This window comes from Enhydra lutris, unplaced genomic scaffold, assembly GCF_002288905.1.
Source record: "Enhydra lutris kenyoni isolate GAN:26980312 unplaced genomic scaffold, ASM228890v2 scaffoldscaffold12, whole genome shotgun sequence".
Taxonomy (NCBI): domain Eukaryota; kingdom Metazoa; phylum Chordata; class Mammalia; order Carnivora; family Mustelidae; genus Enhydra; species Enhydra lutris.
The window spans coordinates 51,684,918-51,711,415 of record NW_019154096.1 but is presented as its reverse complement, the minus strand read 5'-3'; the positions used below and the strand labels follow the sequence as shown (position 1 = coordinate 51,711,415).

Below are 26,498 nucleotides of genomic sequence, written 5' to 3'. Positions count from 1 at the left end.
GAATGCAGGAGAATGTTTAACATTGATCCATGTAAAGCCTTTTATTTTTTTCCTTTGAATGATTACCTTATGGGTATCAACTCTAATGTGTCTGATGTATGTCCTTTGATATTTTTGTATCCTTGTTAAATATATTGGTTTGTGTGTGTGTTTATTTTGTACTAATGTTATTATTCTATAATATCCTGGGTTTTTTGTTCCTCACATATCATTCTATTTAAAGACCATCCATGTTCTTGTATTTACATTCAGTTCATTGCTTCTATCTGCTGTCCTCCTCATTTTACCTGTCCATTCCCCTTGTGGTGGACATCTAAGTTTCTCTAATTTCCATGTATTAAAATCAGTGCTTTACTGACTGTCCTCATTCAAGTCCTTTTGTGAGTCTTTTTGGAGTTGCTTGGGTAATTTATGCCCATGGTGGGATTACTGGATCTAAGGGAATATACGTATGTAATTTCATTAAATATTGCCAGATTACTCTTCAGAATGTCCCCACCCATTTATACTCCTATCAGTATGCAAGAAGGTTGCATTCTCCCCACATCCACAATTAGTGTTATCCAGTATTTACATTTTGCCAATCACATGGTGTAAAGGAAAAATGTTTCTTGAATGAAGGAATAATCAGTTGAAAATCTATTAAAGCTAAGAGGATATATGGTATTTACTTGCATAATTTTTCCTTCTTTGAGGATGGCCTCTCACTATCCGAACTTTCATTGTCTAAACTTAGGAACAGAATAGATTCTGATAATATTTTTGAGATATCCTTTAGTGTTTGAACTCTTGCTCCTAATTACCTGAAACCTGGGAATCAAATAGATGGAAGTAACATGGTTTCCCTTGCAATCTAAATTAGCTGTAACTAGAAACCAAATAGAATTGTATAGCAATGGATCCAAGATATGCTGAAGTCCCACATCAAAATCAGTTCTCAGAATATATGTAGGTGGGGTGAAGCATAGTTTTTTTTTAAGAGTTCATTCATTTATTTGAGAGAGAGAGTGAGAGCTCGAAGAGGGGTAGGTGCAGGACAAGCAGACTCCCTACTGAATGTGGAGTTCAACCGGGGCTCTGCCCCAGGACCCTGAGAGATCATGACCTGAGCCAAAATCAAGAGTTGGCCTCTTAATCTGACTGAGCCACCCCAGTACCATGAGGCATAATTATTTTTAAAAATCTCCTAGCTGATTTTAATGTGCAGTGGGCTGAATGTCAGTGACCCTTGATTCTCAAATTATTCTTATTTCTTCCTGAAAGGGAAAAGCATTTAAAAATATTTAAACACAGTATCATGCTGCCTAGGCTTCAGAAAATCAAAAGAGAAATGTAATATTTAAGTGTCCAGTGGAAATGAAACATACTTTCTGAAAGTCACACCACATCATTATCCTAGTGACCCAAGGGACTAGAAGAATTGAAAAATCTGGTGAGAGTTAAGGTTAGTAAGGTTTAGCATAATTGATTTTGAACCAGGGAAGGACTTGGGTATGCTTATATGGCAACTCCAAAGAGCTAGGGATCTAGATGTTAATATGGGCAGAGGTAAAATATTCCATGGTATGTACAAGTAGTCTATAGTTGATTTTTATTATTGAGAACTGAACCCGTGGTAGGCTTTCTGTTCTCAATGTTTGTTTAACTCTCATTATTATGAACTAAACACATTAATATATTTAAAAAGTGTCCAAGTCCAGCTAAACACATTTGGATATTTAAAAAGGTCCCTGTTAGTCTATGAAGCAAAAGAAAAGGCAATCATAGTCAGTCACTTTTTGGGGGTCAACAAATAACAACTGTGTTCAAGCAAATGTTTTATTAGGGGTTCCATATTTCAAAAAGTAGATACTAAAATAGGAGATATACTGAGATAAATAAATTAAGATTTATAAAGGGGCACCTGGGTGGCTCAGTCTATTGAGTGTCTGACTCTTGGTTTTGGCTGGGTTATGGTCTCAGGGTTGTGGGGTTGTGGATCAAGGCCAAGCTGGGCTCTGCACTCAGCATGGAGTTTGCTTGTCCCTCTCCCTCTGCTCCTCCCCCAACTTGTGCCTGCATTCTCTCTCTTAAACAAATAAAATCTTTAAAAAAAAAGATTTTTATATTCACCTTCTTAGAGATTATTTTTAGCATTAATTAAATACTTAGAATTATCTGACTAGGAAAGTGGTCTAGTTGTTTGAAGGTATGTATAAACAATTTATAGTTAATGAAGTTATAGAATATGTGAAAGGCAATCTGAATTTATGTCCTGGGACATTATATGTAAAAAGTTCTCAGGTATTTTCATTAACAAACATATCAAGAGTATAGTCTGATTATCAGTCAGTAGAACTGCTTTAGCCTCAGATTCTTTAAGAAACAGCATTTTGAACCTTTTTTTTTAGTGGGGGGAGGGACAGAGAGAAAGATAATCTTAAGCAAGCTTCATACCCAGCATGGAGCCCAACACTGGGCTGGATCTCATGACTCTGAGATCACTACCTGAGCTGAAATCAGGAGTTGGACACTTAACCGACTGAGCCACCCAGGCACCCCAGCATTTTGAATTTTGACTCTGTATTTCCTTACCTGAGTAATAAGGATAAAGCTTGTCCTGTCTATGCTATAAGGATAAAAAAGAATGTATACCTATAAGTTATTACTATACTATTTTAAAATCTTAGGTTTCAGGTGTATAAATTTCTTCCCACCTGATCTATGCAAATTATGTTTATTTCTACCATGAAACCCAAGCAGTGAAAATGATAGTTGCATAGTAACTATGTGCCAAGAACTAAAGACATTACCTCATTTAATTCTGACATAATTCTCACAGTACACGTGAAGGGAAGTATACTTAAACCTATTTTGTAGATGAGGAAATTGTGGCCCAGCAAGAATAAATGACCTGTTCAACAAAGGTCACATGAGCAGATAGTAAATTCTGATCTAGGTTTAATCAAAGTCTGGTGAACTCCAAAGCCCATGCAATTTGCAATAGAACATGATGCTTTTCAGGACTAATCTGAATGTACAAAAGGCAAAATGGGCCAAGATAGTAAAATGACTCTTCAATGAATGCAACTGATGACATGAATAAATATAATCTGTTTTTCTGTTACTTGGTTTTCCACCTATAGAAGTTTCTCAAATAACTATCATCCCTACCTCAAACATACTAAGAGATTTTGAACTGAACTTATTAGAGTTAACTGAATTTATTATGGTTATGATCTTCCCCACATAAGTTTACTGTTCAGTGGGAACAATGGGAACAAAACCCATCCAGCTCAAGTTTTCTTGTATAATGAGGTAGAACAATCATAGTTATAAATTCCTTTCCCCTTCAGCTTTCCATATGGAGAAAGTGTTGCCCTTCCTTGTTCCTCTGAGCATGACAGAGACACAGTCTTTGTTATTCCCCAGCACTATCCTTTGCCCATTATTCTTCCTTCTGTCTTAGTGGAAAACTGAAGGAGGCATGTAAAACTTAACTTCCTTTCTTTTTCAGATGCTAGTCACAGGCAGAAGAGCCTGCATGGCTTAACTATGTGGCGCATACTTGCTTTATTATTGCATTTATTGATCTTATATTATAGTTGAACTTTTGTTTCAACTTTATCATTGAATTCTTTATTTATAACTTAATTCTTGCCCCAGTCTTCGTTAAGGGGATGTATTTGTAGTAAGTATGGGAGAGAGGGAACAAGACATAACAAGAAACCAGTAGCACAATTGAATACTATTTTGGAATTCATAAAACACTTTTCCCAGACATAACCTTATTTGCTTCTTAATCAAGGATATTATGTCAGTTTTACAGAGTAGGCAGCTGAGACAACAGTTATAAAGTTTACCCAAGGTCATTAAGCTAGGATCTGGGAAAGTCAGGACTTAACCCCAGGTATTCTAACTCCTAGTCCAAGGTTTTTTCAGCTGTACAATGACAAACTGTTAAAAGGTATGCAGTATTTTAGCACTGACAGTAGAGTGTGTTGGTTAAGAACACAGACATAGGCTTTGGAGTCAGATAGCCCTAGGTTTCAATCCTTGCTGCTAGTTATTAGCAGTGTATCATGAAAAAGTTGCTTAATATCTCTGAGTCAATTTTCTTATATGTAAACTAGGTATACTAATGAATTATATCTACCTCTCAGAGTTATTTGATAAGATTAATAAGATAACATACATATAATTCGGAATACCATTATGGGACCATAGGATCTTAATAAATAGTAGTCATTGTGGACAAGTCCATAGGCAATGATGAGATAGCAGGTTGGCTGCTATAGCTTCATCCTTCGCATTCCAGTTATTGTGGCAAGAATTTTTTTTCTTGCTATTTGATATCTAGATATAATTCTTCCAGAAGGGAAATAAGGTATAGAAGTGACTATAGATCTGAATGTTTAATAGAAAGAGAGGTAGCATATAGAATCAGTGAATTTGTGACAGGCTATCAGTGTGAAAAAAGCATAGGAAAATGGACAGAAATTATTGTAGTCAAGAAGATCAGCATTAAAAAGCATGCACATCTTGCAGCATTCCTGTATACTACAAAGTAGAATTTGGCCATAAAAAACAGGATGTAGCATTAGTCCCAGTCATTAGTACTGATACCCATATTGGCCACTGGCATATCTCAGTTGGTCTGAGATGAAATGATGAAAATACTACAGTGATTTTTCATGAAGCTAAATTTATTCAGTTTAAACACCTGCTTTTTATTTTTGACATACCGTGTCAGCTATTTTTTGGGGGGGGGTTACTAAATTTTTTTTTTCCTTTTGGGAAATAATAGTGATAAATAGTTGATAGTTTTTTTAAGGTGCTTGCTAGACAAAATAAGTTGTCAAATATATGTCAGCTCTTCTCTACTAATATTTATTTTGAAATCCCATAGTCTAGAAAAATAATGAGTTAATCTTCAAGATTTCTTACAGGTGTGGGAAACTAGACTCCTAGATATCAAAGGAGTTTATCTATGAAGATCATTCAGTAACATCAGGAAGAGCATTTCCAAAGAGATGCATCTAAGTACCCAAATCATATTTTATACAAAGGTCCCACTTCTTATCTCCTAGGAAATTACAATTTAAGACAGAACAGAGGTCCAGGTCATTGCCACTCAGCACATAGAAACCAGAGTAGAAACTAATCTAATATAGAGATTAATAATGAGCTATTTACAGCATATAATTTAGGATTATAGGAAGCAAGACAAAAGCCATGATATGGGGAGGTGAGGCTATTTGGGAAGAGTAGCCCTGCAAAGATCTTTATCCTAACTAGAAGGAAGGATCAAACAATCAGGTCATCTTGGAGTCAACTATCTGGAACTCCTTAAATGTTACTGAATTGCTTTCTTTGCCTCGATGTCCTGAGGCTGTACATGACTACAGAATTTCAATTGCTTTACTAAAGAATATAGTTTTCATCAGGAATTAAAAAGAAAGGTTTTGATTTTGTACTATATACAGGTTCTGAAGAGAACATTAAATACTGGTTAAATTAAGTAGGACACCAAATAATTATAGAATAGTTGGGTAAGTAAGCAAAAATCGTGGATAAAATTAATAACTAGGCAGATTCTCATTATATCCAAGTTCATCCTTAGTCCCAAGGGTAGGCATTTTTGAAAGGTACGTTAATTATAGACATCTAGGGGGTGAGTGATTTATTTCATTTATGTGTTTGTCTTCTGGTCCCAAATAATGTGGCTTCTGAAAGTACATTCACTTGTAAGCCAAGGGATGTTTAGGCCCTTGGAAAATCTGACTCCTTGTTAAACATATATAATCAGTTTTAATTCGGAATACAGCAACTGAACTAATGGCTTCAGAATTTGTAAGATAAGTATTTCCTTAAGGAGGTGACCAGGAAAATGCTAATAGCTGGGTAAACAAATGACTGAACTGAAACCCAAAACAAAGTTCACTGTGATAATGTCTTATTTTTTTCACATTCTTCTTGAATGTACCAAATGATTTTATTGTATTGAGCATGATTTGATTTACGATTGATTTCTTTCATAGACATTTATTGAGTGCCTGCTAAGTGCCTGGGTCTAGAGATACAAAGATAAAAAAAAAAATCTTTGCTCACCAGGCTGTTACCATCTATTTCAAGGAGGTGCTCAGCACATATTTTAAAATTATAGTAATTTCTATGGGAATTTGTACCATACCACACACCCACTCACAGAAACACACATATTTTAAAGGATTTAGGTGTGTGTCAGAAAGGTTCAGGAACCAAAAAAAGAAGGCAGGTCTTAAGGGCCAAAGCTCACATCTAATATTTCAGTATTTAAAATCTTTAAAATCATCTTTAAATAACATGCCTTGGATTTTCCTTCTCTTTTGGTCTCATTTTATGCAGTCTTACTTCTAGAAGTTCTTAATGGCACTTCTCAGTCTAACCCAACCTAACCTCTGTATTTCTTGGTTGCTTAGTTTGATAGAAGCTCCTCAGAGAACTTCAGTTGGAGGTCATGCACTCCAGCCCTTTTCGGATTCCTTCATCCTGTCTGGGGAGAGAGAGGGGAGACAGGTTGCCATTTCAGTGTCAGTGGCTCTGAGACTGCCATTTGCACATCCACCCTTGGGGAAAACCTTTGCTCTGCATTTTGCCTGTTTGATATCTGGAGGCCCTGGGATGCTCATGCATCCCCACAGTACGTAAAATAGTTATCTTCATCTGCCAAGTAGAAGGCCCATTTTGTTCCAGAAAGAAGCCGAAAGTGGGGCCACAACTTTGCTGTGGGTATAGCAAACTGGCCCGACTTCTTTTCCGGGCTTGGGTTTGGAACCCACGGCTTGGAACCCACAGCTTCGCCTGAGAGGTGGGGTGGGTCTGGCTTGGTGAGCTAGGGCGGGTGGTGCACTACGCTGCTCCTGGTTGTTCCTGTGCATCTAGGGAATGTGTGTCCGCGGGCCCTGTCTGTGACTCCTGGCCAAGTTTGAAAACCCAACTGTGTTACTCTATTCCTTTCCAGCACTGTAAAGGCGCACTTCCCCGCGGATGGATAACCATGGTCGACCTCTAGGAGGGGCTGGAAGGGCAAGTCCGCTTGTGCAGTGGAGTAGCCAAGCCGTGGCTCAGGTGGGCGCAGCTCGGCCCAGACTGTCCAAGCACGTACCAGATTGCTTTGACTTGGCCTAAGTTGGGGTATATTGAAGTCTCCCCAAGACACTTTTTTCTTGGCTGTAGGCAGACCGGAGCCATGCGCAGCCCGGGCCCTTTTGCTCCTACCAGTGGATAAGCCCTTTGACCAGGTCACTCTGTATTCCTTCCGGCTACTGTTTCCCGTATTGAGGCCAGAGGATGCTTCTGTGTGGCTGCCCAGCTAGTAGCAGAGGTCCATACTTGTGTCCATTAAGTCTCCATCTGCACTCTAATGCTTTAGCAGGAATCACAGTCGCCACCGCAGGATCCCCTCTGCAAGTTAACCACTCTTGCTTTTGCTCGTTCAGCGCAAAGGGAAGGGCCCAGAGCGGAAGAAATGCCTGCCGCTGTCAGGAGAAACAGGCTCGTGGCGGGTGCGCTCTCTTTTACTCCCGCGCGTCCAGGGCTGGCGCTGGGGCTCTCGAGTCGGGATTGAAGCTAGAACCGCCCTCCCCAGAGCCTCGCTGGGAGGGAAGTAAAAAAAAAAAAAAAAAAAAAATGTCCCGCCCCTACCCAAAACATGACAACCATACAGTTTCGATCCCTCTCTCTGCTTCCTGACCCTAGAGGGTTAAATCAGGAGGGTACAACGCCACCCCTTCCTCCTACTTCCCGCCTCCCACCCCCCCCAACCCCCTCACCTTTAAAAAGTTAAAAAAATGTCTGCAGTCGAAATCTCTTAAAGGGGCGGCGCTGGTGAACGAGTACTCTTGGCACGAGTTGCTGAGAAGGCTGGCTAGGGGCGTGAGTTTGCTCCACCAGCACCAAAACACTGGAAAAAAAAAAAAAAAGAGAGAGAGAGAGAGAGGGGGAAAGAGAGAGAGAGGGGGGGAAAGGAAAGGAAAAAAAAAAAAAAAACTGTTGGGGGGGGAGGCAGACAGACACACACTTTAGATAAGGACAATTAGTCACCAGCGAGACCCTGTAGGAAGAGAGGTTTAAATCAGAGGGATTTAATGGGGGTGCTCTGTGCCTTCCCTGAAGCCATGCCCTCCAGCAACTCCCGCCCCCCTGCGTGCCTAGCCCCGGTGGCTTTCTTCTTGGCTCTGTTGGTCCATCTCTCCCTTTCCTCCCAAGTTGGAGACAGGAGACCCTTGCCTGTAGACAGAGCTCCAGGTTTGAAGGAAAAGACTCTGATTCTACTTGATGTGAGCACCAAGAACCCAGTCAGGACAGTCAATGAGAACTTCCTCTCTCTGCAGCTGGATCCGTCCATCATTCATGATGGCTGGCTCGATTTCTTAAGGTAAGGCAGGGGCTTCCATGATCATTTTTTTTTTTTTAAAGTAACATCCCCCACCCCTTCCTATCCCCCATTCCAAAGGGGGAAGAAGAAGAAGAAAATAAGCCAAGCGATCTCACAAAGAGAAGAAAAGAGGTTTTCCTCCTCCTGGAATATTTGCTGTGAGGCTTTAACTGGTGATTGAGAAAAGCAGTGTTTTCTATTAAGATGCACATGTTTGCAATGCAGAAGGCATTTCAGAAACTTATCAGTTATGACTGAAAAAATGTTGTGCTTACATATATCCACAATTAGCCTCCCCGTCTCCTTCTGAAAAAGAAACAAGAGGTTCAGGGCAGTTACAAAAGCGAAGAAAAGGTCTTAAGCAACAAAGACCTGAGAGGAATTGGTGTGTATGTGTGTGTGTGTGTGTGTGTGAGAGAGAGAGAGAGAGAGAGAGAGAGAGTGTGTGTGTGTGTGTGCCTATGTGTATATGTGAGTGTTCAATCGGGGATCTCACGAAAGTGGAATTTTCCACGGAAAGATCGATTTGTCAGTTCTCTCCCATTCCAAGACAGAAAACGAATTTAAGCAGAGACTTGAGCGGTGGGCAAGTTGGATTGGATTTTTGGAGTTTTCTTTTATATCCTCCGCTGTCCTTTCCAGACTTCAGGACTTTGTAAGACGTTTTTAATAGACTGAATGGCCCCCCAGTCCCTCCTCCTTAAATCTCCTGCGGTAACTGCATAGTTTTTCTTTAAAGAAAAAAAAAATTCTCGCTCCAGTCATAGGGTATAAAAGGAGAACGGAAAGGGTCCTAGAAATACTACGGGATGTTTCGGAGGTCTGAACTCGTCACCAGCGGATTACCAAACCGGTGGTTTGTTATCATGGACTCCCCCCTTACTCAACGGCTTGGGATTTAATTGTGCTCACTTTCTACCTGAGTTGTTACTGTTTAGCAGTTAGGCAACTAAGACCCCTACCCATCAGGGACAGAGTTATAGTGTAAAAAAAATAAAATAATAAAATAAATAAATAAATAAATAAATAAATAAATAAATAAATCGTCTGCAATGTCGAATCCAGTGTTGAGTTATTAAAAATTCTATCCAAATTGGAGCCTCAGCTGTGGGCTTTTCCGAAGAGCCCTGAGCGCTCTCTCAGTCCCACTTTTCCATCCGGAGGCCGCGTCTGCCGCGCGTCTTTCGTGAGTATCTTTCACTCCTTGCGAAATCCATTTTGCTGCTGGCGTGCTCCCGCCCTTCAGCGCTGCGGGTCTGCCCGGGGCCTCAGCCGGATCAGCGGACGCGGCAGGTAGCAGGAGGCGCCACGTGGAGCGCTCCTTCCACGTGGAGCGAGCGTTGCGGGAGGACTGAGCGGTTGGTGGTGTTGCTGCCGCCGCAGAGGCCGTTTGGGTTCCTGGCGGTACCTCCGCGGGAAGGCGGGAAGAGCTACGCGCGGCCGGGGTTCCTCCTCGGAAGTTCTGTCGTGCAGCAGAGCGCGTCTCTGAGCTCGTCCGCTGGTTGCGAGTGACGGGGGTTTTCCGAAATATACGCCCCACTTGCATAGCTCTACTCCAGCAGCGCGGACTCCTTCGGGCTTCTTTTTCCTTCCTTCCTTTTTAAACAGTCTCGTTAAAGGCATGCTGCAGAAAAGATTCTGGAAAGCGGCTTTTCGGAGAAGAGCCGTGGCGGGGCGCATTTGCATTGGTTGTACAGGCTTCCGGATGGACGGTTGTTGGAAATGCCTTATCTGCCGGCTGGTACTGGCACGGATGTCTCCTCTGTCTGCCGTGGGGCCACGCGATGCCATGACTGCGCCCGTCTGAGAACGCCGTCCTGGAGTCCTCGGGCAAACGACATTCCCGGCCACTTCTTGGGGCGGCTACCACTTTTGTCAGCAACTCTCTGAAACTGGAGTCCTCGGCTTTTTAATTTCATATCCCCCTCCTTTATAATCCTATGTGTTTTCTACATTTGGATTTGGATTTTCAGAGCCTGAACCAGCAAAGTGTTAAAAATAACTAACAGATCCGGAATTCAACAGTTGGTCGTCTTAGTACTAAGAGCATCTGCGCTGCTCCTTCTTTACCCCTCCCTGAAGTAGTTTTTGGCTTTTAAGACAGCTTAGTTATGGAAATCCTGAACCTAAATAAATGTAAATGCTGCTCTGGTGCTCCTCGAGTCTCCACCAAGGAGTGGGTTCCACGTATCGGCAAACTTTACTTTTCCCAGAGCTTGTTTCCAAAGGGTCCCACGTAGGAAGGAAAAAGATGAAGTTGAACTCAGAATAGAGAGGATGTTACCTTTCTTGATATCACGCTGAATTACTTAAGGGACCAAAGAGACACTGCTTTTACCATGCCAGGCAGGGATGGGCAAGAGTTCTCAGAAAAGCAAGGATTTACCCCGGGAATCTCTTGTCCAGGGTTTGGGAGATGGATGCGGTTGTTACAAGATAGTGTTGAAGGAAAATCAACTTTAGCATTAAGAAAAACAAAACAAAACAAAACTTCCATCTCAGGTACCTTGTCTGAGAGAAAGGAGGCAGGTTTCACCTTATCCACAGCGGTTGCGGTGCCTCTGGGGCGGAGGAAACAGATCTCGGCTTTCAGCCTGGAAGTTTGGCAAAAGTTGGAGCCCAGCAGTACGCGCGCTGCGCGTCTCCGCCAGGAGCGCTTTCCGGGCAGTGGCAGAAGCTGGGCAACTGCGCCTTAGCCCCGTGTTCTCAGCAGAAGTGCCCCCCCACCCGTTACCCCCCACATGCACTGTGTTAACAAACAGACTAACAGTTTGGAAAGAAGTACCTTTGGCGAGCCGCGTAGGGTTGTCTGAGGGAGGATGCCGCGGCCGGCTGGGCGCAGGAGGCAAAGCCCGGGGAGCTAGGCGCACGCGAGATGCCGGGGCCCACGCGGGTGGCGGGCTGAAGTGGTGGGATAGCCCGTAGCCTCCGCCAGGTCGCTCGCGGAGAGTGGGAAGAGGGTCTCGGTCGGTGTCCCGCGCCCTCTCGCCTTCCCCCAGGATCCTTTCCTCTCTTTCTCTACCTCTGCAGCTCCAAGCGTCTGGTGACCCTGGCTCGGGGACTTTCGCCCGCCTTTCTGCGCTTTGGAGGCAAAAGGACGGACTTCCTGCAGTTCCAGAACCTGAGGAACCCGGCGAAAAGCCGCGGGGGCCCCGGTCCGGATTACTATCTCAAAAACTATGAGGATGGTGAGAAACTTGCTTCCAGTCTAGCGGGGTGACGGAAGTTTGAGGAATAGGAGCTAGCACTTGATGTGTGGGGTGGGGTGGGGGTGTTAACAGATTTGGAGGAGAGCCTGGTGGAAGCTCCTCTGAAAAGCTAGTAGCTTTGGACTAGGGGATACGGGAGTTTGGGTCTCCTGGCGTGATTGCGGGGGAGGGTGGTTGGTGGTCACCAGGTTGCCGGCCTTTCGCTGGGCGTCTGAGCTCCGAGGCCGAGAATTGGTAGCCAGAACAATTGGCAGACCAGTTCTGTGGGGTAGAAGATGTAGAGTGTTTCTTGAGAAAATTCAGATAGGATCTTAGGCTACTAATGGGTCAGGGTCACGTTTCATTCCTAAAATTCTAGAAAAAAGTGCCTTTCTGTTTTTCTTATTTCTTGCTTTCCTGAGTTGAGGATAGGGGTGATACAACTTCTTCTGAAACCCACTCTGAAGTTTTTTGGATAATCCTTTTGTATTGGACCTCCTTGTTGGGAAAGGTTTGAATATCTCCACAGTGGGTTCTCCTTCAGACTGCCTAATCTTAGAGTCGCATTTTCCCACCCTGTTTTAAAATGGGTTTATAAATGCCAGCCTTCTTTCTTGCCAGGATCAAATGAGTTAAGTGTTGGAAGGGCTTTGAAAACTCCAAATCATATTCAAGTTGGAGAAGCCAATCTTTTTAGGTTTGAATAGTCTCGTTTTTACTAGGAAAAAATGAAAATGGTGTTTAAAAGTTTTGTTTAGAGGTTATAGTGTTAATATATATGAATTTTCTTTGTGGGTAGGGAACATATTTCTTTCACATAGTCCAGATGGGAATTGGTGGGTCCCCAGCTACTGAGGCTGTCTGTGTAGGTTGTATAAAAGAGGCATTGGTGTCCATTCTTGAAGAGTTATCTCCGCCCTGCTGTCCCTTTTCATAAGTGAGCCTCAGAGCTTACAGAGCTCAAAGACAGGTTCTTAGAGCTCCCTGGATTTTGTTATATCTTGTCCTTGTAAATCAGCAAAATGAGGAAATGCCATTGTATGTATGTATATTCTGGGATTTCACTGAATGGGATTCTGGAGAGATGCTGGGATCTATCCCAAGGGTGACTGGGGGAAAAATTTTTTTTTTAAGTGCTAGAGTGGAGAAAGAGAGCAAGGCTGAGTCTTCTTGAGTTTAAAGTGTGAATAGGACTTATAACATTTGCCAAAGTGTATAGGAGTATAAGGCTAGGTCTTTTCAGAGGTAAATGTCATTGCCATAAAAATGTGGGTTGCAATAGATTTTGCTGTCACTCAGCATAAAATGCAGAAAGGTAAAAGATAAACCTGAACAGCAGTTCTGATGGTAATTTGACCTAGGGCCTTATAGCTCCCAGGGTCACTGTCAGCTCTGTGATAGGCATGCAAAGGGAGAATATTAATGGTTTTCCTAATGAAACAGCTCTTCTTCGAATCCATGTCAACTACTACTTCTTTGGCTTGAGAAAAAATGTTTAAGAGCCCCAAGAACCGCTGGGGGGGAGAAGGGGGGGAAAGGACCATTATAAATGACAGGAATTGGCCTTTTTCTCCCAAACTTGTACCTAGGATTATATTACCAATTCACTGAGAACATGAGATCCACTTAAAATGAAAGATATAATTTGTTTCCCTTTATGAAGGGAGAAAGTGGGCATCATGGGGAGAAAGGAAATTGGTAGAAGGCTGTGCCCCATAAAATTTCATGGAATTAAAAAAAAATCAGAAATGGAAAAGATCTAAGAGGTCATCTTCGATCTTTCCACTACTTCAGGGGCCAGTACAGGATCATTCCATATGGAATCCTTTTCTTGTTTTGTCCAGCCTGGTATTAAATATCTCTAGGAATGTAGTTTTTACCACACTTGTGGGACAGAATTCTGTCCCATAGGTTTTTGCCAGCATATTCTTATCTTGAATTTTCCTTTTATACATATTCTCCAAATATTTACGATTTTTTTTTTGCATTTTTAAAACATCTATCTTCAAAATAATTTCTGTCTTTGGTGTGAGTGACAGGTTAAAAAAAAAAAGGTTTTTTCATAGCTGTTTTTTATCTAGACTACCTGGATTTAATTCTTTTAAAACTTTCTTTAAAGTCTGTACTTCCAGACACTAATCTGCTTTATTGCTTTTAGCTGAACTCCTTTTGATTTATGTCTCCCTGGTAATAAGATGCTCTGAACTATATCAGTATTTGAGGCCTTAGCAGAGTTAAAGAGAGTAGGAATGCCCTGTTTTTGCCCTTTGATGCTCACATATCCTTAAATCATCCATATTGTCTTTGTTCTTGATGTTGCATTACAGAATTTAAGGCAAAAATATTTTTGGTATAGTCTTAGCAATTTTGCAAACATTATACTTCAGTTGTCACTTTTCATCCAGTGATAATTATCATCATCATCATGAACATCTTAAACATAATTAGGTCTTCTTAGTAAATGGCCCCGTAATAGGCACTTGGGCACAAGCACCTTATTAAAAACAAGATGTATTGACTTAAACATAATACAGAGTAATAACATACATTTTGAGTAATAAGATACACTTATTGGCACATTATGAAATTGAATGCTATAGTGAAGGGAATATGGAATTTGGATTTAGAAAGCCTGTATTGTAGGCCTTGCACTATCACTTAGGATTATGTGGCCCTGGGCTTGCTGCTTTTCTATAGCATATGGATGGTGATAATACCTGCTGTGCATCGCTTCTGTGAGGCTTAGGAAGTAATGTGTGTAAAATATTTTGTCAGTTATAAAGCACTATGTAAAGGCTAAGGATCTTACATTTATTAAGAGCAATTTCAGAAAATTTGTAACATCTTATATTTTGAAGTGGGATTAAGAAGTGAATAAGATTCAATGAGACAAGTTTATACAGAAGAAAGGAGATAGAATTAGGGAATTGTTTGAGAGGTTTAAGGGAATGTCGGGAGAATTGTCTTTAAGGAATGGAGATGCAGAACATAGGGTAGCTTACTTTTTTTGTGGTAATGAGAGAAGAGACGTATCTTTAGTTTTCTTATATGCTAACAATGAAATGAACCAACAGTTCTAGCTTAGGTAAAATACAATATGGTTAATTCATATTGCTACTTTGATGTGATATGTTGTTGTTTCCCCCTGAATGAATAGTGCAATTAAGAAGGCATGTGGCTTCTATTTTCCACATACTTTTTAAGCTTTAGTGCAAACTGCATTTTCTCTTAACTTTCTAAAACCACACTTTCTGTATCGCTTTAGGAGAGTCTCTGGTTATTCTTTTAATACAATTATCTATTCTACTCTATGCATTTCTATTCATATTCGACTCTAGGCAGGCATCTTGAATTTCATACAAATATGGTGATGGTGGAAGAAATAAAAATAGAATTGTTTTTCATACCTTGGAATCTTACTGTTCGCCTTACCTTTTGTACACCATTTATTATGCACATCAAAAGCCAACTTGATATTTCTAAAATATCATATTCATTATATCACTCTTTTGCCCAGAAATTTCGATTATTTTTGGATTGCTTACAGAAAATGTTCAAGCTCCTCAACTTGGCATTCAAAGCCTTTCACATTTCAGTCTTGGCTTACAATTTTGTATCCTGTGTTTTCATATACTTTTTATTACAGTCCTACTTGATTTTCACTCTTTGTAAAGCACCTTCATTATCTCAACCCCTTACCTTTGTTCAGCCACATATCTCTGCTTTGAATGCCTTTCTTCTGGCTCTGTTCAAGTCTCACCCACTCCCTAATTCCTGAAGGTGCATTGCAAATGCCCCTTATTTTCTCAAGGCCTTTCTTTCCGGAGCATATGATTGCATGGTGATCTCTTCTTTCTCTGGATTGTTGTAGCTTTTACTCTTTAGGTTGTCTCCGTCTGCCTTATTTTGCTCTTTAACTTTTAACACGTATGTGAAAAGTTTTCCTTTCCATTAAACATTTTACTTTTTAGAAAGCACATTTTCCATAGGAAGGGACCCTATCTAATTAGTGTTTATTCCAAAATGTCTGGCATTATATAGAGCTTCAGCAAATATTTTTGGATATTTATTGGCTTAACACTGTTAAAGCTCTGGGAAAATGGAGGTGACTAATGAAGAAATGAATGAATTTGTATGTGAAGATTCTATTCATTTTTCACCTTCAATGCATAGTCTTAAAGTTCATTCTTAATGCTCATTTTAATGACACTTTTCATTATTTTAACCATGTGCTCTTTATCTTATGTAATCTAACTCATCTTGGTTTCATGCTATGCATTTAAATTTATCACCTGGTTTAAAGCCTTGCACTGGACCCATTATTAATTATATATTGTGTCTCTTTCTTTTTTGCCTTTATTTTTGCTTTTCCCTGTTAGCCTTACTTAGTTTTTATGCCTAGTTTTCTAATTCCTGATTTAATAGTGCTTTTTCACAAACTTCAGAAGTTTTTTTTTAATCTCTCTTGTCTTGAAGATTTTCTCTTCAGAGAGCTTTCGAAATACTAAAGGATGGATGCAAGTATACTTATAAACTCTAAGGCACTCTGCAACTATTATTACTGTTCACCTTTCTTCAGGAAGTTTTCCAGTTTTAGTAGAGGTGAGGTAGTTGATGTTTTTTTCTTTCTATTTCCATACCATCAGTCAAGACATAAGACATAAGAACAGCACAACTACCAAAAAACATATTTGCCTTGAACTTACCCACATTTTGTTATCTCATTTTATTTAAAATAAAAGGTTTTATAAAGGTTCCTGCTCAGCAGGGACCCTGCTTCCCCCCACCCGCCTGCCTCTCTGCCTACTTGTGATCTCTGTCTGTCAAATAGATTAAAAAAAAATCTTTAATAAAAAAATAGGTTCTTGAAATTTAGTTACATTTGTAAGTATTTATTGATTACCTACTCTGTTTAGTTTCATGCTAGACAAAGAATGGCAGAATATCAAATAAATAAATGGTAGTGCTCCAAATCACCATTAGAACACAGTAATAATTGCTACAGGCAAGATCTAATCAGTGTTAAAATAAATAGGTGAGGAGTGCCTGGCTGGCTCAGTTGGTTGGGCATCCAATTCTTGGTTTCAGCTCATGTTGTGAACTTGGGGTCCTGGGATCAAGTCCCACATGGGGCTCGGTGCTCACGGGGGAGTCTGCTTGAGGATTCTCTCTCTCTCCCCTTGCTCACATTCTCTCTTTCTCTCTCTCTGAAATAAATAAATCTTAAAAAAAATAGCTAAGACTTTAATGTAAAATGGATATTTGCATAGCCTCAAAGCATCTCTCTCATAATATTAATGAATTGTTGTGGTGGTTTTGGCTTTTGTCCACAAATTCTTTGATACTTCTCTTTCTAGGAGATAGAACTTGACTTTTGTCAAGTTTAGGTGTAGGCTAAGTGTAGCCTTTTAAGTGTAGGCTGCATTTAATGATTTGTTTCTAAAGAAGAGAATCTGTACAGGGGAAAACACTAACCTTATAGTGGAGAAACTGGCAGACTGCCATTACAGCAAAGTGATCAAGCGTAACATGAGCAGATAAATCATGTGGATAATCATGTATTCCCTGATGTGATGTGATGAGAAGGCACATCACCTTTTTGATATTCTTTGGAAGAATCCCTGACTCTCTGTAATTATGAGAAAACACTAGCCAAACCAAACTGAAAGACATTCTACAGAATAACTGACCTTTGCCCTTCAAAAGACACTGTCCCTGCTGTCAATGAACTAATAGCTTAATTAGTGAGATAACATTTATACTGATAAAACTTAAGAGTAACTCAGAGACAATATAGCAGGAAATGCTAAGCGAAACAGTTTGCCAGGTGTAACAGGAAAAGTAGAGATGGATATGGGCCAGATTTAGGTAGGAGTTAGGTTGGGCCTTGTGAAAGAGGTAGACTTTGGAAAGGTAGTGACAAGAAGAGAGGACATTTAACTCAAGGGAAAGAGCATGAGGGCAAAGCCTAAATATGTGTTTAGGTAGTAAGAAAACCATCCTGGTTACATAGAAGGCACATGTTAAGAATTATCTTAGTTCATGTTGGCAGAGCTATGTTATATTTTTTAGAGGCCTATTTGTACATTTTTTTTTGTTAATTCAGAAGTGTTTATAATTTAAAAACATAAAAAATAAAGTGCATGTTAGAAATAATTATTTAGAGAGAAGCAAGGGAGGGGCAATGGATGAGGGAGAGAGAATCCCAAGCAGACTTCTCGTGCTTGATCTCATGACCCTGAGATCATGACCTGAGCAAAAATAAAAAATCGGACGCTCAAATGACTGAACCATCCAGGCATCCCATTAGAAATGATTCTAAGAAAAGCTCATAGGGCTAAAATTATGTCTAAATTGAGTTGTAAGAAGTTCTAATATGTTTTTGTTAGTTCCAAAATACGTAATTGAAGAAGGAAGTACATGTCTGAAGGAAAAGGTTGTTTGGGTAAATCTAGATTACATTATGAGAATCTTGAATTTTAGCCATAGTAAATTGGTATTGTTCTGTAGGAAACTAGAGGCTGTTGTAAGTTCTCTTATTCTGTTGGAGAAGGGTAGGACATGTTTTCAATATAGGCAGTGCCCCTTGCCCTCTCCCATTCTCCTTTTCAAAATGACTGCACACATTCACATATTCTAGCTAAAGTACTTGGTGAGGTTTGAGTTATGAAGCATGATTGAAGGATAATTTAAAATTTAATAATTAATTTGGTTCTTACATTATAGAGTATATAAAAGAAAGATAAGGTTTTAGAACTTGTTTGATAAGTTTTATGTTACCCTTCATACAGAATAAAAACAGTCAGTATTTTATAATGTACATTCACTCATGGATTTACTCATTGGGCAGGCATCTGAGGCTGAGAATATTGACACTGAGGCTGAGAATATGAATGAGGTCGAGGTATTAATGTCAAATTTCATACTACTGACTTCTTAACACTTCAGCTACAACAGCCAAAAGCAGTTTCTGGAGATTTTCAGGCCGAGGATGAACTTTCAACTTCATCATTTGGTATTTCACGATTTGTCTGCCTGCAACTTTAGAAGGATTTGATTTAATTTAATATTTTATTAAAGTGTGTCAGGAATCACCTAAAGTTTTATGTATGTCTTATTCTGCCTTTTGAAAACAAAAGGATGCATTTTCTGTAATGTTTAAAACTTGGTATCCAAGACTTGATGTTAGCTGCAGCTCACTGTACCTTGTGAATTTGAATAGGGTATCTCAAAAAGATATAGTTGTTCTGTCATTTAGTCATTGTGGCCATCTATAGAGTGCTGAAAGTGGTAGAGATGAAGAAACTCTGGGGTCTGTTATGAGTAGAGGTGGCTTAATTAATTTCAGTGAATCAGAAAATCCGGCAAATAAACCTTATAATAACGACCACATTTGTATAAATTTATCACCTGGTCATTGGGGCCACAGACAGTTGTGTATTCCTATACAACACAATTGTTCTACTATCGCCAATACCAAGTATCATTATTTCCCTTGCCAAATGAGTTTAAATTCTCTCACTTGTTCTACCAAGCCCTCCTGGTGGGATGGGTACCTCATAGAAGAAAAGAAACTTCTTTTGCGATTCCCTGGACCTTATCAGGTCACCGGTCACATGGTCTGGGCTCCTAGAGCCAGGAGCCTCTTCTGAGAATCCTTCATCAAAATGGATTAGATGGGGGCGCCTGGGTGGCTCAGTGGGTTAAAGCCTCTGCCTTCAGCTCAAGTCATGATCCCAGGGTCCTGGAATCGAGCCCTGCATTGGGCTCTCTGCTCAGCAGAGAAGCTCTGCTTCCTCCTCTCTTTCTCTGCCTGCCTCTCTGCCTACTTGTGATCTCTGTCAAATAAATAAATAAAATCTTAAAAAAAAATGGATTAGATGTTAAGAATCTTAGCTTCAGTGTTTCTTAGTGCCTTAATCAAGCTTTCAGTTGTCTTAGTCTGTGAGACAGTTGGATTTGAACACTGAGGTAAGGGTGTGTGTGTGTGTATGTGTGTGTAAGAGAGAATATATGAGCACGAGAGAATTTGGTGTGTTTTATTTCTTGCATTTGTTTGTGGATGGTGATGTAATCAGAGTAAATACATATTTCTAGATTAGTGCCTAGTATTGTACAAGGTATAGTTACCTTGTTTATCTCTGCTGTCCTTTGGTTTCATGATTTGATGGAGTGAAGTTCAGTTCTGTTAGTTTTCTTCACTTTAGTATAGCAAAAAACAGTGTAATTTTGCCTAATTTAATAATAAACTTTTGATTATCAACTATACGCCAAGCTTAGTGTTAACTATTGGGGCACCAAGAGGCATAAAGCATAAACCACAGTCTCAAACTATTCTGGTCTTTATATTTGTAGAATTTCACAATGATCTCCAATATTATCTTTCTACTTCAGTCAGATTAATCTTTGCTCAGTCCTTCCATTTTGTTTATATCATCCACCTTGAACATTCATCCTCCCTCTTGAATTCAAAATTTTACTTGTCCTTCAAAGTTCTGCCTGTCTCCTCTCCTGCTAAACCTTCTGCTAAGCCAATCCCCATCCATTCCTCCTCATTCTCTAAATTTTTCTGAGATTCTTCTCTGAATACTCGATCTAATTTAGTCCAAGTGCCCCAGAATTTATGCTTGATTGACTTAAGTGGACATAATTTTTGTCTCTAGGAATTTACAATCAAAACAGACTGACATTGACACACATAAAAATCCTTACAGAGATCACACTACATGGAATAGACACTTTAAATCAAGCAAAATATTTATGTTATTTAGAAACCTTAATACATGTGTTTTGCTTTTTATATGGCAAAGAATAAAGAGTAAAAAAAATATAAGCTGCATATAGAAAAGATGGGGTATATATCTGTATTTATATGTTTGTATTGAGGATGTTGTATTGTTAGGGGTAAACCACTACCTTATTTTCACTTGCTCTGGAAAGGCAAAAATTCCTTGAAGGAAGGTGAGACTGGAAAGCTGGGAAAAGATAAATTGCTCAGATTTGGGGCATAATTTCTGAAATAAGAATGGATGTTTTTCTGTAGCTTAATAATAGTCATAATGTAATAATAATATTACTGAACATTATAGAGTGCTTTTTACGTGCCAAATACTATTTTAAGCAATTTACATGCACTGGTATATTTAATTCTCTTATCAATTCCATGAGAAAAGTTCCGTTTTCTCCACTTGACAAATGGGGAAACAAAGACGCAGAGTGGTTAAGTAACTTGTCCAAGACCACCTAGCTGATGAGTTGTAGAGCAGACACTCAATGACATCAGTCATTAAGCCTGCAGACTTAAATATCTTTTCAGACACAGAAGACATGCAAAAAATAATAAGAACAAGATAGGATATAATCAAATGTTAAACCATGGAGAACAAGCTGTAAGGGCTATTGGAGCTGAGAGAAGGAGATTAAATGAGAGTTTGAGTAGTCAGCATATGTGCCTAGGAGGAGGGCTCCTGACTTGGCCTTAAGATTATATAATAATAATGCTAATAATAGCTACTGTTTGTTGACCTCTTACTGTCTTTCTGTATGTTACCTCATTTAATTCTTAATCTGATGAGAAATAATGTGTGTGTGTGTGTGTATGAAGAACCGAGACTCAGAAAAGACAGGTAACTTGCTCAAGGTCATAAAGATGGGCAACTAGTTGGTAGAACCAGGATTAGAACCCAGTCTTGTTTTCTCTTTACTGTGCTTAGGTAGAAGGATCCCATCTTTGATTCATTCATTATTTTATTTACTCATCCATTCATCTTTCTGGCACTCAAAAGCCTTATATTAAACCTGTGGAACATTAAAATTATCTGTGCCATGAGTTCAGTTCCTATGAGTTTAATGAAAGTCTTGTGGGACACTAAATAGTTGCTAAGTAAAACAACACAAGAATAATCACAGGGAGACACATGAACAACTCAAAGAGATGGCTGTCACATATGACACTTTGAAGGAATAGAACAACAACTCATCTTATATGGAATAGAATTTACTAGTTTCTCTGGGAAGGAGGTATATTTGGAAGTGGATACATTGAAGAGAATAATAGAAATGTATCAACAGTTATTGATACAGAGGAAATGGCAGGATATAAAGCAGAAAATTAAGTATATTTCAAAAGTTGTTGGAAAGTTATAAACAAATTGTTGGGCAGTTTCAGAATTATCTTATTTTTTATTTATAAATGGAACTATGTTCAGCCTTAAGTTGTAAGCCCAGTGAAACCCTGTGAAGAGTAAAAGTAACAGATAAGGGTGAGGTTTCAAGAGAACTCTTCCTTTCTAACCTCCTTCCCTGTCTTTCTCTTTGAATTGAGATTTTTAAATTCAAGTGAAGAACACTTTTACAGCCACTTAAAATGAAGAAACCAAGGAATGTAGAGATTTATATATTCTGCACAAAGTCTCAGGCGTGATTTAAGAAACTCTGTTGTTAAGTGGCAGAGCTATGATTGGATCCAGGACACTCTCACTCTGAAGTTGGTTATTGTCACTGTCCCTATAGCATAACAGTACTATGTTCCTCATTCTTCTACTGAGACAGCTTCAAGGGCCTTTCAACTAGGGGTTTCTATTAGTTTGAGTCTGATTTGGAAGTTTGAAAATGGGGCTATGTGAAAAGTATTACTATTTCCTTTGTGGCTGTTTCCATCTAGTTTGGTCACTTATCTCCTCATTCTGCCACCTCTCAGGGATCTGGGTTCCATGTCTCTGTCCTCTCTCTGCCTGCTGCCTGACTAAAATTTCTGTCCACTATACGTCCAGGTAGAAACCTTCAGAGACCTCTCTTGTTTGCTTATTCAAGTTCTCACTCTCCTCTAGTTTTTCAAGGCCCTTGAGAGTCAGCTTCTCTCTTTGCCATCATTTCTAACCCTTGGGTCCCCCATTCTATCATCTGTTTGCCCACTTTCTACCCATTTCTGAATTCTTCCTACTTTCCAAAGCCCTGATTACATTTGTCCTCCTTCTCTATGAATTCTTCACTATCTCAGCTCAAAGTGATTTAACTAATTAATTCCCTCGTGAAACATTCATCCAGCCTGAATTTCTGAGGCATTTATTATCTAAAAGTCATTCTTTTGCTCTTTTCATATTCTGCCTTATCTTCTCATGTATCTTTTTGTATGTGTTCATGTAAACTTGGCTCTACCCTTTGATTATAGGTAACTGTGAGAGTAGTGTTTATATCAATTCTGTAGTTTCTACAACATCTAGTAAAATATCTTTTGCATAGTAGCTCTTCAGCAAATACTTGTTGACTAATATTTGCCATTTATTTGGTAGCTTAATATACTAAAGGGAATAAGCTTTTTTCCATTCATTGTTTCTGCCTTTTTTTTTTTTTTAAGATTTTATTTATTTATTTCACAGACAGAGATAGGCAGAGAGGCAGGCAGAGAGAGAGGAGGAAGCAGGCTCCCCGCTGAGCAGAGAGCCCGACGTGGGGCTCTATCCCAGGACCCCGGGATCATGACCCGAGCTGAAGGCAGAGGCTTTAACCCACTGAGCCACCCAGGTGCCCCTGTTTCTGCCTTTTTAAAGAAATACATAGGATATTTCTGGTGAATGCTTAACTTCTTTATTCATATTTTTACTTTTAAAGATTTATGCTTTCATCTTATTAATTACCAATATAATGCAGTCTCACTAGTATAAATTCAATAATATCAAATGATCCTCATTTCCACTCTGTAATCACTCTTAATAGTCTAGCATGTATCTTTTCAGACCTTTTTCTATGTATACAGATGTATATAAACTTTTAAATATATAGTTGGGATCATATTGTACAACTTGCTTATCTAAGTAATCTTTTAGTCAATAACTATAGTCTGTTTTTTAGTGAGTAAATAATCCATATATGGATGAGCTATAATTTAACCATTCTCTTTAATTCTTTCATTGGTACTTTTTTCCAAGAACTTCTGTTTGCTATTTGTCCATAGTTTCTAACAAAGTAGTGTTGTGGTATTGTATTTCCTTCTCCATACTGGAACTTGATCTAAATTATTCATTTTCCCCTAATGTCTTTTTAAACACCCTTATCCATTTTAATCCTTTTAGCTATAATACATTCTTTGAGTAAATGTCAGGAAAAAAAGGCACAGTAAAACTAATTCTGTGCATCAAAGTATGGTTTCCTTTAGTGAAATAAGTGCTTTGTGAAGTTTTGGATCCAGATGGAAAGTGACACTCAAAATATTTTGAGTTTTTGTTCAAATATTATATGACTCTGTGATTTAAAAGAAACCTTAGCTGAGGATTTCCTGATTTTCTTTGAATGTCACTCATCTCATTAAAGCTGCTCTGTGAATTTGAATAGTAGTTAGCCAAAGAAGTGAGATTTATGAAGACCTTGCATAATGTCTTGTTGGAAACAGGTAGCCATTTTTGAAGAGCGCCCTAATCACTCGTTTGCAGGAGAAAAATCATTATATTTTTACATTCATAATGTCCTTTAAAGATGATAAAAACACCTCTGATCCTTACAGGGACTGTGTGTAGAGTAAGTTTAAATTTTGTCATTTCCACTTTATAAGTAAGAAAACAGACTAAGGGAAGTTGTTCAAAGTAACATGGCTTTTAAGTGACAGAGCTGGTATTAGAATTCAGCACCTCTCCCTTCAAGCCTGACACTCTTAAATAAGTTATCACAGCTAAAGATAGTCCTGTCACTCCACTCAGTGAGCCACGTGGGCACTTGTATTCTGCCGTGGTTGGGCCACTCTGAAGCAAATTCTCTGGGGGACTAGAATGGGTCTATGGCTTTTGTGAGGGGGTGTGTTTGCGTGAAGGTATGTGGGGTTCCAGTTTAGTCCTGGATTCTTGTATCTTATTGAACTGTTCTTCACTGACAAACTCTTGGACAGGCTACAGAATGTCATTTTTGGAGATATAGCACCTGAATTCTAGACTCCCTTGAGACCAGATCCAAATCCAGGGTAAGTTTAGAACTAGCCCAGAGAATGGGACTAAGGGACTTTGAGAGCACTCTGTAGAATGCCAGTATCTCCGAGGAGACTTCCAACAAAGAATTTAAAAGCCTTTTAAAGGTAGACATTCATTAGCTATCGCAGTGCACTCAATGAAAGAGAGGAAGAGTCTGTTTTTTTATTTACCCTGAAGAGCCCCGTAGTGAGTAGGCAGAAGAGCTAGAAGTAGAACATGAATTTTTTGGTGATAATGGTCACTGAGCCATGCACAATTTAAAAAAAATCTTTGTAATCACCATTGAAATAAATCTTTACATATCTCTCAGTACCTTAATAGGTATGCTGTTTTCATCTGGGTGTTTATTTCCTTGCAATTGTTAAAAAGCAAGATTGTGAATTATTTGCCTGGCCATTATGAATCCCTATGGAAGAGTAGACTCAGGTTAAATCCAGTGAGATATAGATTCAAAAGGAACTACAGGCTAGGCTTAGCCAAGTTAAAATCCGTAGGTGAAACTAAACACATAACCTAAAACCATTATACAAATAAATGCTATTGTTTCATAGACCATTTGTAGAAGCAAACGAATGGCACCCCAGTCCAAAGGTCAGGATTTTCAACAACTTGCAGCAGAAAACTTACACTTATTAAATGTCTTCACTAGGGGTTTTTGTGTTACTAGATGACTGAGGTCTTTTGTTTCTTCTGTTTTCCTCATGGCAATAAAGTTGAAATTTAGCAAGCTTTCAAAATGAAATTTCTCGTAGAAGTTATAACCACAGGTTTTAAGTTTTCATCACCTAAATATGGAACAGGATGATTGAAACCTGGGGTGGAGGAGGGGAAAAGAGAGTTGAGGACACATGTGGTGTGTATCAAGAATCAGTATAAATCAGGAAGGTGTGGTAAGGGGGATTTCCTGTGTTACAGAACTGTTGAAATAGTGCTCCCCACCCTCCAACGATACATTCCAAGTGAAGGTGCTGACCTTTTCTGACACCTTGCCGAGATGGTTTGCCCGTTACCTGACACACTGTAGTTTCCTTGAAGCCTCAGTCAACAGTCTGCTGCTAGGAAAAACTCATCCTGGAGATAATGCATTCTTTGGTTATGTCCTTTCTTTGGTGCCTCATGAGGTTTGCCAGGTACCTGCCTGTAGGGCGGGGCCACACTAGAACATTTGAGCCTGTTCTTTTTTAATCCCTTCTTCAGGACAATTCATTTTTCAGGTTTCCAGGTATGATGATAATATCTACCAATTTTTGAGTATTGACACATTCTAAGCACTGGGCCAAAAGCTTTTCAAAGATGATCAGATTTTTTTCCTCACAGCCCCATGAAGCAGATACTCTTAACTGTCCCATTTGATAGAAGCCTAGAGATGTTAGTCAGTGGTTCTCAAGTCTGGCTGCAGATTACAATTAGCTAGCGGAGCTTTAAAAAATACTGGGTCCTAGACTAATTAAATCAATCCCCGGGGTGGGATTGAGGCATTGATTTTTAAAAATCTCCTCAGGGGCTTGTAAAGTGCACACCATGGTAAGAACCTCTGGGTGAAGTGACTTGCCTAAGGTACTCCGGCTGGTCTGCTGTGGAGTTCAAATCTAGACAGTCTGACACTAGAGTCCGGGCATAGCCAGCTCTACTGTAGTGATGCCTGAATTCTAACATACATGCAAGTCATCTGGGGATCTAGTTACAAATGAGATTCTACATTTCTAACGAACTCCTAGGTCTTGCCCATGCTGCTGGTTTGGGGACCATACTTGGAGTAGCAAGGCTTTGCTGCTAGTTACTAATATTAGTGCCTATGGGAGCCAGAAGGGAAAGATACTCACTGAAAGGCAGCAGCAGAATGAGGAGCTGGGAAGGGCTTCTCATCCATTTTACTTTAGTGATGATAGCAGATATCATGGGCTGGTTATATAAACTTTTCAGTGTTTCCCTAGGGCTAACTAAACTGTTTCAGAA

At 39.5% G+C, this 26,498-nt stretch overlaps 1 protein-coding gene across 3 annotated transcripts in view; it reads left to right on the top strand.

Annotated features, from left to right (window-relative positions):
- Positions 1-8,108: 8,108 nt before the first annotated feature.
- Positions 8,109-26,498, top strand: part of LOC111145067 (heparanase 2 (inactive)) — a 667,951-nt gene continuing 649,561 nt past the window's right edge. For all 3 annotated transcript variants that reach the window (XM_022499683.1, XM_022499682.1, XM_022499681.1), the window contains exons 1-2: positions 8,109-8,398; positions 11,429-11,586. In XM_022499683.1, the coding sequence (XP_022355391.1) occupies positions 8,109-8,398; positions 11,429-11,586 (448 nt within the window). The remainder of the gene's footprint in view (positions 8,399-11,428; positions 11,587-26,498) is intronic.